Source organism: Syngnathus scovelli, chromosome 12 (genome assembly GCF_024217435.2).
Source record: "Syngnathus scovelli strain Florida chromosome 12, RoL_Ssco_1.2, whole genome shotgun sequence".
Classification (NCBI taxonomy): domain Eukaryota; kingdom Metazoa; phylum Chordata; class Actinopteri; order Syngnathiformes; family Syngnathidae; genus Syngnathus; species Syngnathus scovelli.
The window spans coordinates 2,164,618-2,178,496 of record NC_090858.1 but is presented as its reverse complement, the minus strand read 5'-3'; the positions used below and the strand labels follow the sequence as shown (position 1 = coordinate 2,178,496).

Genomic DNA, 13,879 nt, shown 5'->3' with positions numbered 1-13,879 from the left:
ATTAAAATCAAAGTGACATACAAGAATAAAAATAACTGAGTAGTGTTAACCAATTATATCGAAACTCAGACAGACTTGCCATTATTTAAAGTGACTCTAAAAAGTCCCAACTAAAGTTCAGATGTTCTAATATACTCCGGCAAAACAACAAGACATTCATCCAAATTAGATTTTTTACTAAAGTAGAAAAAAAAAAATGTTCAGGGCTGCAGAGATTTCTGGCAAGTACTGGTTGTTTAGTAAACAAGACAACAATCTTCTTAATTTGTCTGAGCTATGAGAATTTTGGTTTATAACCAGGTGAGCTTTTAGCGAAAAGCAAAACACGCCAGATAACGCTTACTCGAGAATCTCAGCTTTATTTATTTTGATATGTGAACTGACTCCCATCGAACATGAGTTTGAATGTGATTAAATAATTTGGAACAGCCACATTGCCAGTTCTTTGGGTTCGTCTTGTCAAAGAAGATTAAATTCTGGTCTGGGGGCCAGGTGACTCGAGGACATGTGGAATTGAACCCACATCTTATGAAAAGGAGTGGCAGATGAGATCAACAAATAAAAGAACATTAGAGCACATATGAATATGGGGAAGTTGGCTTATCTTGCTTTCGCATATAAGTGACGAGGGAATGACCTCCCTGAGGACAATTTTTTCAGATGATGCGGGGGAGAGAAGGTCGGAAGTGAATAAGGGGGTGGCTTTGAGTCTGGCCAAAAAAGGACATGATAAAATCAACAAATACGGGCATAGGAAGTGTGGTTTTGAGTGGGAGTCAATTTGGCAGGGTGATGCTGTTAAAATAAGTTTGTTGAAAAACACCCTACTACCCCTTCAGAGGTCTTCAGAGTCCAAAAATTTGAAACTTTTAGTACTCAAAGAAAACTATTAAGAAATACAATACAGTCTGTTTGGCTCAGTGTCTTGTTTTCTGGGGTGAAACCCCTTTGAATTATTATTTTAGGAAAGTGACGATAAAAAAAAAAAATACATAATGAAGCTCATTTTATTTACAAGTTTTTTTTTAAATAAATAAATAAATAAAGAAATAAATAAATAATCATAGTAATGCAATTTGCATTTTTTTGTTTGTTTTTTAATTGTAAATATTTTTAGAAAAAAAAATTGAACTGGAAAAGAAATAAACGTCTACGAGCTGCCTGACTGCACTTGCCCTGCCAGGGGGCGACAGAGTAACGATTATCCATCTAGTCTAGTCAAGTCTGACTTGACTTCACTAGTCCCGCCCACCAGGCTAAAAAGGGGTGCGCAGCTCCGCGACCCCTTCAGAGAAGAGTCGACGGCCGGCTAGAGAGGATCTAAAAGAACATCGGAAGGAAACCTAGCTCACACAAAAGACACGCTACCGGACTTTGTTTTCTACACATCATGTGCCACTACTGACATGCACAGGTAAGTCGAAACCGCGTGTGTACGTGCTTATTTTCGCATTTATTGACTTTTGTAATTTTCACAATATCACGATTGCCTCGGGGCTCGCCGGTGTGAGTCAGCTGTCACGCCGTGTCGAGACGAGACAACGCATTTGCAAACACAATTGCTCATTGCGGACTTTTTTAATAGTTACATTTATTCTTTATTAAGCGAAATTTTAGTATATTAGTTCCCCTTCAAAAGCGTTTATAGAAGTTTTACTGTTTTTTAAGCGTCCCTATTAAATGGTGCGTACAAATTACGCACGAAATGTATTTAAAACGCTATAATTGCGCAAAACAACAAGTTTGTTCTAACGAGTGTTTAAAATTGCCTTGAGTTCACGGGGTTCGTCCACCCCCCCACCCGCCCTCGATTAGTTCTTTCGCGGTATGACGCCATAGATCGGAGTAGACTGGTTGACCTGCATTGTTTTCGGAATGCGAAGGATGATAATAATATAAACAAAAAAGGTTAAAAGGCTCACGCCGGTTGCCGTGCGTTTTCCTGGTAGAAGAGATGCCGGTGCACGGAGTTGCCTGCTGATGGCGCGCACGCCTTGCGCGCAAACCAGAACGCAGGCGCGCTATAATAAAAAAAAAAAGACTTGTTAGAAAAATGATTTAATGTTGACACATGATTGGACATAGTCATGTCTGCACATTGTTATCATTCCGCTGTCTGTGTTTAATTGGCGCAAGGTTGGCTCTAGTGCGCAAAGTCCAACAGGAACACAGTCGCAATAAAATGTGCGTGGATTGTGTTGGCACCCGGGAGAGAGTCATTGTGGGGCTGCTCGCCGAGGAAGCCGCTTCAGTCTGGACAAACAGGAAGAGCCCCCCCACCCCCACACACAGCCTAATATAGAAATATATTTCAAAATGTAATTTAGTCATCAACGCGTAAAGACGTTCAATTATCGACCGATAGAGTCAACGTGTTCCGATGTGGTGGTTGAGGGTACATAAAAAGACAAAGTGTCTGCTGTCAAACAAAGCTTTTGTTTTTCCTTCCCCGGACAGAGCTGACGTGTGACGCAGTTTGCTTCCTTTTAACACGCGAGGCTCGATAAAGTTCCACACGGGCCAAAAGAAAAGTGGTTTAAAACTTGCACGAGCGCCGCTTCGAACGCGTAAAATCTGCAGGGCGACTTGTAATACGGCCAATATCCATTCGGCGGTCAAAGTTAATCCGATCGCAGGCGAAAAAACACACCGCAAACGGGGGAAGAAGGGACGAAGCCGCCGTCGAATGATTCTGGCGACGCAAGTTGACGGTGTCGTTGCGTTCACCCCAGCAGATCCCATGGAACCGCAGTGACCACAGAAGCGAGCGCAGGACGTCCGCGGCCGCAGCCGAGCGAGAGCCGCAGAGAGCAACCCGGCTCCGGCGTCTGCTGGCAAGACATCGAAGCAGGCGATTTAGGAATAGCACCCGCAGCGGGCGCGCTGCGCTCGCTGTCTCGCCGCCGGAGCAACATCTCCCCCCTCCTCTCCCCGGAGCGCCGAGGCGTGTTTGAAACCAGAACCATCTTTCACTTTCCGTACCGGCGATCGTCCAGCGGATACTTCTCCTGCGAGGGAGAATCTCTGCCGAGCTCGCCGCTCTCGACGCGGGTCTCCGCCTTCACTCAGACGCCCAGCCCCTCGGCCCAGGCGCTGGAGCACGCCCTGGTGCGCGTCGCTGAGGAGGCGCGTTACCGGAGGGGGACGCTGCAGGGTGAGTGCACGTGCACACGCACGGACACCAAAAATCGTGCGTGGTCACGTGAGCAGACTGTGTGCAAACAATCTCTTGTGCAGCTGTAGCTTAGAAAGTTCATGTCACACACTGAAGGTCATCAGTCTGAGGCCACTGGGAAAAAAATAGCTCGTGCATGATCCCATAAGTGATTGAAGCGTATTTACTCGTGCAGAAGCAGCTGGCGCATTCGGTGATATTTAACTACAGTGTGCATGTCAAAGTGAAACATGAAACTACGACATGAGTCACAACAGATTCCTCTCACTCGCTAAAAGATGTCAAATCATCAATTTACGGCACCAACAAAGAACAGGGAGAGTTGACAGGAACCAGCCAAACCTACACTAGAGGAAAACAAAGCAAAACAAGTATCATGACGCAAGAGCCCAAAGATATCATACCAAAAGTAGTCAACATGGTTTACCGCCAAATGACTCCATTTAAAATAACATTCTTAATCTTATTCTTCCTGGTATGTTTGCAAAGTCACTTGTTACTAGGCAAAATATGACGAAATAGGTTCTTTCTGTACCTATTAATGTGAATCTTGTAAACAGGGTTAAGTCACTCGGTTTTATTGCTTTATACTTGTATCAGTGTGAGCTCGCTGTTATCTTTCCAACATGAGACATCATTTTTTTCCCAGAGCAAAATTGTATTTATGATGTCTGGGATGGGATGTAATACAAAAGGCGCTTTCAGGATCTTTATTATTAGCTTTCTCTTCACTTAAGTCTTAAAATATCATCACCTCCAGCCACAGGACACCAAAGTGCTCTTTTAACATTATGTACGCTTTGATTTGTCAGCTACTTTTAGCCACGGCAATGTTCTGACGCTTGTTTTGGTAACAAACGGGCCGTATCGTGGGACGAAATAGGCAGTAACGACTAGCGCTAATCCCCTCGCAGTGTTTGCTCTGACACAATGAACTCACACTGCACATTCTATCCTCAAATATTTTGGTGACCTCATTTAGCCTTGCAGAATGGGAAACATATTAGATAATATTGTGTTAGATTTCTTTCTGTCCGCCAGTAATTTGGTTAGGTAGTTAGAGGAATAGAAATAGACAATATTGCCACCTAGAGGGCTGGAGTGGAACAGTAATGACCATAACATAGCAATATTTATAACCACCTAAAATGAATGACAGTTCTTTGCATTTTTTTTGTCTTAAATATTTATTATAAGCACAATACTGACCCCTAAAGGGTTGGAGTGGAACAATAAAGACAGGAACTTACGATTCAGATAATGTACAACACTGGCTACTGCAGACTGCCACCTAGAGGACTGGAGGGGAACAATACAGCCCAACTTAGTATGATTATTGGAACATTTTTGACAATCCAAAATTGGAGTTTTGTTATCTAACTTTATCAACAACACTCACTGGGTTGCTTCGCCGGTAACTTACAATTTTTTGAAAATGTAAAACAAACCCAAGCGAGATTTATTTGTTTTGTCTCCATTCCATTTTACAGTCCAAAATTTGCTGCTATTCTCAGAATTGAGGAATTTACTACCCCTCATCAGTGTTGTTTGGCCCTGACAGAGGTCTGCTAAACCGTTAATAGGTTTTTCTATCTATCAAAATGATTCAGGTTCAGAGTCAAAATCTCAGCATTTCTTTCTTTTACTTCCACTCTTTTATCAGTACAGGACAGACGTCTGGAGTCTAAACATGGCTCATTAAGACCTCTGGGCTTTAGGATGCTTTATATTTGTGTGTGTGTGGCAGTCAAAACAGTCCTGCTAGTCTTTTGTGTGGCGCAGACATGGGTCATTCAGCGCTTTTTCATTCAGCAGCATCCATCTGATAGCACTAAACACACACACGCGCAGTAATTCGAGGGATGAGCCGATGGGTTGTCTCGGTCACAAAGCTCATCCGTGACCGGGTAAGGACCCGTTCGGGACTTCCAAAGGCCATGATTTCCTTCCAGCAAATCGGCTCTTCCCCTGCTTGTTTTGATTTACTGAGCTCCACTTCAATCGTGTAATTACTGACCGGGGCCCGTCCATCTTTCCGCACTTTTGATGAATGGCATCGATGGCGCGGGGCTAATTGGCCGAGCGATAATATTTAGCGGACGCATTTCTGATCGCATTAGGGTGAAGTGTTTTGTTTTTTTGCTTGCAGGAAGTTCTGCCCGGCGTCCGAGCGCCAGGCTCGGACCGGCAGCTGGGGACATGCAGGCCGTGGAGGTCGGACAGGAGCTTCGACACATCGGAGATGACTACAACGACTACATAATGAGGGTCAGGGTTAATCCACATTAATGAGTCTATTCACATCTGCCTTCTTAGAACAGTGAACCCCGGTTTATTGCTGGAGATATTTTGATATCACAAAATGGGTGACTATCGTACAACATCATTTTAAATGGCAAAGCATCCTATTCTCCATTGTTACATTGTACAGTATATAAAAACACCAAACCATGTTTCATCAAACAAAAGTCTGCTAGCTTAATGCTAACAAATAATGGACATCCCTATAAACTGGCTAACAGAAACTAGCATAGAAACTTCACTCTTGGTAAAACATTTTAAACAAACAAAAGATTGATCACGAAAGTCCACTAGCTTAATGCTAACTAGAGGAGCTAATGCAAATGAGCATAGTTGTTGTAAACTTGAAAACAACTGCTACTTTAACACAAATGGAGCAGCAACACAAACAAACAGCATACTACACAACCATGAATAAAATACAGTACTGCAACATTTCTTTAAAATTCCTAATTTTGAATATTCCCTGCTTGATTACAAAATGACATTTTCTTACTGTATTTAATTCCGGCATAAGGTTACACATCATCTCCTCAAGGCTTAGCTTGTTTCAAACTTGATCTAAGGCAGAACAGCGAGTATATTACGCATGGCTCCCGTTTCGGTTTGGCATTATTTCTGCTCGTTGCATCATCGCCACTTCTCTTCCTGGCGGCTTCGACTGCGTTTAATCTCATCACAGTGTTCCAAAGCTCCACTCACGAGCCTCCTCGCATTGACTTTTTCGGAGACCCGTCATTAACACAGCTTAGTAACTCCCCCGTCTTTACTGTGAGTCAATGACTACGTTTGCGGCGCCCGCCGGCCTTTGAGAATTGCACATAAAAGTGGATTTTATTTCAGATTAAACACGGCATTTGGATGCGTTCAGATTGTTGACGACCCTGCTCGCGCTTAGTTAGCTAAGATTAAAAGGCCGCAGAGGAAGCCGGCGGGAGGCTGGAGAAGACTGCGATAACGTGATAAGTAGCTGCTGTGACTCAACACTTATTCACATGACTGGGGAAGTTAGAAGGAGAAGAAGGTGCACGCATGTGTGTGTGCGTGCATCTTAATGGCCGTGAACTTGAGCAAAGAATTATTCCGAAAGTCTGTGCACGTGTTTTATTAGAACAATGAGCAGGGGCGAGAAAAAGAGGAAGCCGGCTGCTTGTTCCCCGTACTTGGGCCAGGTGTCACATGATTCAATTAAGGTCATCGTAATGACCTCGCGTGTGGGCAAGGAGAGCCACATTATAGGCCAAAAATGTTTCTTTTTAGTGTGTGTTGGGTTTATGGATTGTGTGTTTGTTTTCAGATGTCAGTAAACACTGTCTGGTGTGTGTATGTGTGTGTGTGTGTGTGTGTCAGGGGCCGGTATCCGTGACAGTGTAGCTACATTATTGCTCAGCCTTGCGGTTAAAGGGCTCTCGCGGAGCACAGGCACAAGGTCTAATTATCCTGCCAAAAGACACACACACACACACACACACTTGAACAGAGGCTATTACACACTGTGTCGTCTTTCAGTGGGAGTGCTTGCAGACAAAAATAACTCGGAGGACCAGTGCGCATCCGTCGGGTGTCAAAGACAAAAAGGGGGTTTTTGAACCAAGTGTTTATTTATAGTCTATTTTTGTAAATATATATTTTTATTTTAAATTGTTTAGCATGAATATAGAGCCCTTGCTGTCAACTGAAAATGACATCACATGCTCAGTGTGCAGTTAACAACCAATCACGTGTCTGTCACAACATAAAAAAAAAAGTAGCAATGTGCTTGCTACAAATTTAATAGATTTTTTTGTTTGACTAGATTCTTATTAGTCATTTGGTTCGTGGTAATCCACAGAGGTTGAATTGAGGCAACCGGACGCTTCTTGTTTGTAGAATTTGTCGTGCTTTCTTGTTTTGAAAACGTTCAACTATATGACTAAGGCAACTATGCTATTAGGCTAACAATAACAAAGCCTGAGCCAGTTTCTCTTTTTTGTGTGCGAGCGCGCGCGCCATTTAAGTGCAGCCTGAGCTATTTTTGGGAGGCCGCATAGTAAGTTGCGGCTAGAAAACAAAAATTACATGAGCTGTTTTGTAACGGCTAACTGCAATGTTTTCACCACAGACACAGATCGATAACAACAGAAAGGAAAGTAGTAAAAAATGAAGCTAAAATCGACATTTTTAGAGGTCAATGTATGAGGTGGGGGGGGGGGGACCAAAGTCACTCTTGTGTTTGGTTTATCAATCCCTCCAGTTGCCCCGAGAACCCTGATGCAATAATTGATCGCATCCCTCCCCGAAGACACAACAAAACGCTTTTCAATTTGAACCGAAGAGCAACAGATGTTAGCCATCAGCAAAACCGCCGAATGATTGACACCTCTATGTCACGATGACGGATTGTGTTACCTGGAGCGATCCACTAAAAAATTGGCTGGATTGCCGAGCAACTGTTTACGATAGCGTTTATGGATCATAAACAGTGTGCAACAAAATAATCATAATAACATTCACTGATTCGACTTTGCATTACCAAGATGAATAACAGATTTGCATATTTGGAGACTTTTATAATTCTGGTAAAATGTCGACGTCTGAATTAATCCTCACCTCTTATCTCGTCGTCATGAAAGGATGGACGAGTCTCTTGGGTGCCGCAGTCGGGCCAAAAGGGATGGTGTACAGGAAAAGCTGGAAAAGCTTCTTAGTCTGGCCTGTAAATGTACAACTCGGGTCACATGCTGAATTACAAGACGATATGATTCATAACCGGGGGAACCAGTCTTTCCCCACTCACCTGTTTCCTGTCCTGGCATGAGCGTGCTGTGTGGGCTTTGCTTGACTTTCCCCCCCCCCCCTCTCTGGCTGGATCTCGTGCCACTCTTTGTTGGTGTTTTACGATCCATCAGGGCCAGGTTTCATCCGAAAGGCGTGAAGCCAAGACAGGACGTCCTCCTGCCCAGGCAAATAAAATCCAATTTCCTACGCCAGTAAATAATACGTTTCAGTCAGACTGCATGTATTTAAGTAAGGCAGAACTCGAATATTGAGGTAAAAGAAAATCGTAACACAATACATGTGGCAGTCAGTTGTTGTGCTAAAAAATAGGTAAATTTTTTTAAAATAAAATATAACACGGCACCTTATAAAATTACGTTTTTTATTTTAAAATTTAATTTAGTTTTTTCCCCCCCATATTGGATATTTGTCAATGTCGCCATCCGCATGGCTCTTGGCCCACCTCTCTCAAGTCCTGGTGGTGGTTTGTGGAGAGGATTTCCCTTCTGCTGTGTGAGCAATGAATGGCGATGTGGATGCAGGCCAAAGCGTGGGCTTGTTGACTGGAAGGATAAAGAGAAGAAAAAAGGTCAAGCCAAACCAAAACACCTGTTATGGTCACAACCAGTGCCAAGTGTGCTAAGGAAGCTAAGAGAGATGTGTGGTTACGTTCACCAGCGATCCGGTTTGCGGTGTGTTGAGGCGAAAGAAAATGGCTGGGTTTTCCACATTCTGTCAAGAGACAAAACTTTTTGTGGAATAAAAACAAATTGCATTGATTAAAAAATAAATCACTGTTGCGTACTGGAAAAAAAATGGATCCCCAAATATTTTAACTTGCCAAAAACCTAAGAACAGTCCCTTTTTTTGGTTGTTGGAGATTCTTTGGACTGCCTTGGAGTATATAGCGAGGCTTGTAAATACTAATATGCAGGATATGACACCTGAAAAAGAATGTTGAAAACCATACTTACCTGCTTGCTTCCTGTAGACGTAAACACAATAGAGCAGTTCACCTTGCCATTGATTGGTACGCATCAGTTTAGCAACATGCTAAGTTAGCCACATTAAGCAACAATAATGTTGTGACCACCATAACATACATCACTTTTTGGCATCAATTCTAAAAAATTTAAAAATTGCTTAGTCAACACAGTAATTTAGTTTACAGGAAAGCTAAGAAGCTAAAATTAGCTCTGGGTTTCTCAACATCACTTACCAGCAGAAACAATTATGCTGAAATCATTGTTAGGTGTGATTAACTACTTTTACTAGCAACAATCATGCCATAAAATAAATATGTCTAGATTGTCAACAGTAAATGAAGCTATCAACACCTATCTTGGGGCTAAGATTAGCATGATGGCTCTGGGAAAAAATCCACAAAAACAAGCAACAAGACCTTTTCTGTGTTAAAACAAACAAGCGTCTGTTGAAAAATGACTCAAATAAGTAATTTGATGGTCCATAGCAACCATCTCCAAGGTAAACTTCATTCCTGCCATGGGGCTAACACAAAATTCCCCAGGGAGTGACATCATTGTGTGGGCTCTTATATATTTGTATTTTGGACTTTTTTGGTGTTTTTATTTACAGAATTGCAATGCATTTATTCAAACTATTCCAACTTCAAACTATTGAGCTCATATCTTAGGAACTCTTCCCAGAACTTGCTAAGTCTCACACTCTCCATGTCAACGATTCAGATTAATTTCAGGCATTTCAGTTTACCTTCATGTTATTAGCATTTATTTGTACACAAATCACATTCTCTAGTTTGACATGATTATTTTGTGTTTATCCAGGGAGCGGCACGTAGAGAGGCAGCAGCCCTCCAGAACCAGTTGCCGGTGCTGCACATTAACCAGGAACCCGCCTTCCTCCTCTGCATGGGCGTCCTGGTCCTCGTGATCGTATGGTACTTTGGCTGAAACCCCAACGACCAGCCGCACCACCCTCAGGGTTAGCTCACGGAGGGGGGCGAAAAAAAACATAAACCCAGCAGACGTAGCATTCGACAAGTCTTCTTCTTACTATTTCAGGAAGTGGATACTTTGAGGAACTCTAAAAACGTCTGGAATTCCCACTTTTTCCCCTCTCGTCTCTGAGCCTTTGCTGTGAAACCAGAGTTGGGAATTTGCACTCCCATCCAGAACGCAAACAAACCCCTCAGCCCCACCCCGGGAAGATGACGCCTGTGGAAATCCAAACGTGCCTTGTACATTCTCCTAACCCTAACCCTAACCCTATCCCCATTCTCCTTGTTGTTGAACAGAAAGGTGAGAGAGTCAACTCTGCAGACACAGGGTTGTTAAATGTGTGGGTCCATGAATTCCCAACATAAAAGGGATCGTTAAAACTCCTTGTCACAGCTCAAAAGCCGCGGTTTCTACGATGTTCCATGTCAGTTTTCGACCCATTTTTCAATCTATCGCATCTCTTTCAAGGAGGCTTTCCCAGTTTCCCAATTTCGAGGGAACAACACGCCAATGGAGTTAGCAAATCCAGTCTCCTGCCCTACAAAACTAGACCAACTTACAACATTTCCCAAACTTAACTCCTATAGGTGTCTTGGACACCCTAAAAAAAAAATCAAAGATGCTAAAGCGTCTAATGTTTAGACAAGGTCTTCCCTGGTGTGTAAATATGAACTTATGAATGAAAATCGTATCCACTATGCAAAACAATCATCTCGAAGAGCCAAATCAAGCGACCACTTTTTTGTCCCGTTTAGGGCCTAGACTGCGGTCTAGGACATCGCCTTCTCCGTTCACGGTTTCAGCATACAGTATCGTCGTCATCATCTGTCAGACATCAGTCTCCATCCGTTCATTAGCAAGTCTGTGCTTGCCTGCCGTTTTTTCAAACACTCCCAGAAAATGACAGATTTCTGAGCAGCAAATGAACGGTTAGCTAATATGCCAGCTAGCATGCTACAAATACATTGATTTTTCGCTAGAGTCAGTTGTCCAAATAAGATACATACTTACCACTTCAAGTTACTGAAAGACTAAAACAGGAAAACAGAATTAAGCCTCTAAAGGAAAGTCCGTTAGCATATTGCTGACATCATGCTGTAGCGAGGCTAACTGAAACTAGCATAGATGTTACGGTATTACTTTTACAGCTATTTTATCTTAACGCCATAGGAAATACATCTGCTGTTTTCAAGTATGTCAAGTAAAGCTAACAAAGCCCTTTTTTTTTTTTTTGTCGAAACGTTACTCAAATCATTTCAAGTACTAAAAATAAATCTGATAATTAATACCGATGCTTAGTCATGGTTTCATAGCGGTTGCTGCACCTCCCACGCAGGGTTTTAGAACTCAGATGAGCATGTTGGTGCGGCATCCATGGAGGATATTTGCACAGTTGTGTCAACATGTATCGTGTCACAGTTTACATGACTTTGTCCCTGAACGTGGTAGCGTTGTTTCACGACATTGTGACCGGTACGACATTGGGTTAAGCGGCAAATATTCACGGGAGCGAAAAAGTAGGACAAGACGAAATGATGTTTTTCAACCTCCACCGAGGGAGTTCAAATTCAAATCAGCGCACCTTCTCTGAGCAGAATCATACATTACATAAGAACTGTTACGATGTCTTTCTTAAGAATCTGTCCCAAAAGACATTTTCGATGCAACTCTTCCAACTCACTAGCAAACAATTGAAATATTTTTTATTTAGCGATTATGTCCCCCGAGCCAAACCTTGTCAGTCTGAAGTTGTGCGTTATTACTTTTTTTAATGAAAAACAGAATTTTGTCACAACAATTCCAAGTTACTAGCAAATAAAGGACAGAATGCTTTTATAATTAATGAAGAGATTGTCTTTTTCTGAGCCACACCGTGAAAAACGTTACCTTCCAAGTTACAAGCAGGCAATCCACACAATTTGAATTATTATGCCCTACACTGAAGTACACCTGCTTCATCTAGTCATGCATTTAATCAAATATTCATTTTCATCGGTTTTCATACAAAAATACACATTTTTCTACGTGACCCACCCTCAGGCTGACCGACAACCCACCACATAAGCTTCACTCTTTCTAGACTGACGACATGTGGTGCCCTGTGAAAACTTAAGGCCTCACGTCTTACTAACTATGGTCCGGTCTTACGGCAGGGAGCAAAAAGCACAGCGACCGATGAGCCGTCTTGTGTGTGACATTCAGGGTTTTACGCAATTGGAACACAGTTGGAGGTTTTTTTGTATTTTGTTTTATTTGTATTGGAGATTTGAGACATTTCTTCAATGGGACTACAAATAACGAGGGGAACTAAGTAAGCGGGTGACTCTGAACGACCCAGTGCGACTGTAGCAGCAGCATGTGTCTTATTATTTTATTGTAGGTCTGTTTATTATGACACACTGAAGTAGTAATTGTATTGTCTAATTGCCTTTTGTAAATAAAATTTTTTCATCTTTCTACATGCAGTGTGGTTTATTGATTCGACAAGCCCTTGTTGGGTAATGCTGGAATGTAAATATTTACACAAGTAGGAGTACGCAGGTATTTCTATTCAAACTCGGCAGTATTAAAAGTGCATTTTTATTATAAATCTACATTGATAAAAAAACAAAGTACCAAAAAAAGTCCAAGAATAAATTCTTTGCAACAGTAATTAGTGATTTTTAAAAATAAATCTGCTCTAATAGTAATAATAATTTGAGGGGGGGGGGTAATGAAAAGAAAATTGAGAAAATCAATGACATTCTATATTTTTTAGTTCAATAATGGAATTGTATCTTTTAAGATTGAGAGAATACTGAGTCTCCAAAGTCTAAATTCCCACATAAACCTTTGTTCAGAACACACGTTTTGTAGTAGCATGAATAAGCAGTAAAAAAACTGTCTCAAAATAAACCCAAAATTTCTTTTTGAAGCTTCTTTTATTGTATTTTTTTTGCAGTGTTACTTACATTGTAAAATTACAACATTGCACATCAACTGTAATCTCGAGATCAATCGGATTAATGTCCATAGATTGCTCTCTTCAAGATCAAATTCAAAATCTGCAAAAAAATTTATTTATAGATTAACAGCCGAGGAAACTAAACTCATCCAAATGTCAGATTAACATGTGAAACTCGTATTGTTATTTTTTTTCCTCTTCTTATTGTGTGTGAATGGGTGTGCAAGGCCACATGGTCATTTGCTGGAAAGTACCGTTGCTTCCACAATTTGGCAAAACCATAATCAGCTCATGACACACTTGTTCATACACACCCAGACACACAAATCTTATAACACACATACGTGCATAAGTGCATACAAACACAATATACAGTGTCATATCAGTGCATGGTGTCATCGGGCGGTAATGATTGCTCCATCCATCTGTGGAAAAAGGAGAAGCGAGCTGCTTCACTCAATCTGGCTCAATATTTCTCAGAACAATTGCGCAACTTTTTAATGCTGAGAATGATCATAATGCCACCTGGCTTCTCATACTGTAAATGCAAACGTTGAATTGAAAGAGGAAGGATTGGGTGAAGCATCGTTGAAGTTAAAATTGAGTGTTTCGTTTTTACGTTTTGTCAAAATTGGGGTGAAGAGGTGTGGAGGATGGAATCTTCCCACAACCAAATTAACTGAATATTGCGTTGTCCTCGAACAGTGCTTACTGGAACCAGGT

The 13,879-nt window shown here is 41.7% G+C and overlaps 2 protein-coding genes across 6 annotated transcripts in view; one reads left to right on the top strand and one right to left on the bottom strand.

Annotated features, from left to right (window-relative positions):
- Positions 1-1,255: 1,255 nt before the first annotated feature.
- On the top strand, positions 1,256-12,671 carry bcl2l11 (BCL2 like 11). 3 transcript variants are annotated; one of them, XM_049735945.2, is made up of 5 exons: positions 1,256-1,414; positions 2,733-3,154; positions 5,325-5,443; positions 10,039-10,195; positions 10,276-12,671. In XM_049735945.2, exons 1-4 carry the CDS (start codon positions 1,407-1,409, stop codon positions 10,162-10,164), a joined length of 675 nt encoding a protein of 224 aa, XP_049591902.1. In that variant the 5' UTR covers positions 1,256-1,406; the 3' UTR covers positions 10,165-10,195; positions 10,276-12,671. The 3 variants fall into 3 exon arrangements, with proteins under 3 accessions (XP_049591902.1, XP_049591901.1, XP_049591903.1); XM_049735944.2 differs by having other exon boundaries at positions 10,039-12,671; XM_049735946.2 differs by having other exon boundaries at positions 1,268-1,414; positions 2,736-3,154; positions 10,039-12,671.
- The window catches only part of anapc1 (anaphase promoting complex subunit 1), a 43,775-nt gene continuing 41,658 nt past the window's right edge, over positions 11,763-13,879 (bottom strand). For all 3 annotated transcript variants that reach the window (XR_011087937.1, XR_011087936.1, XR_007485053.2), the window contains one exon: positions 11,763-13,581. The gene's annotated coding sequence lies outside the window, so the exon portion shown is untranslated. The remainder of the gene's footprint in view (positions 13,582-13,879) is intronic.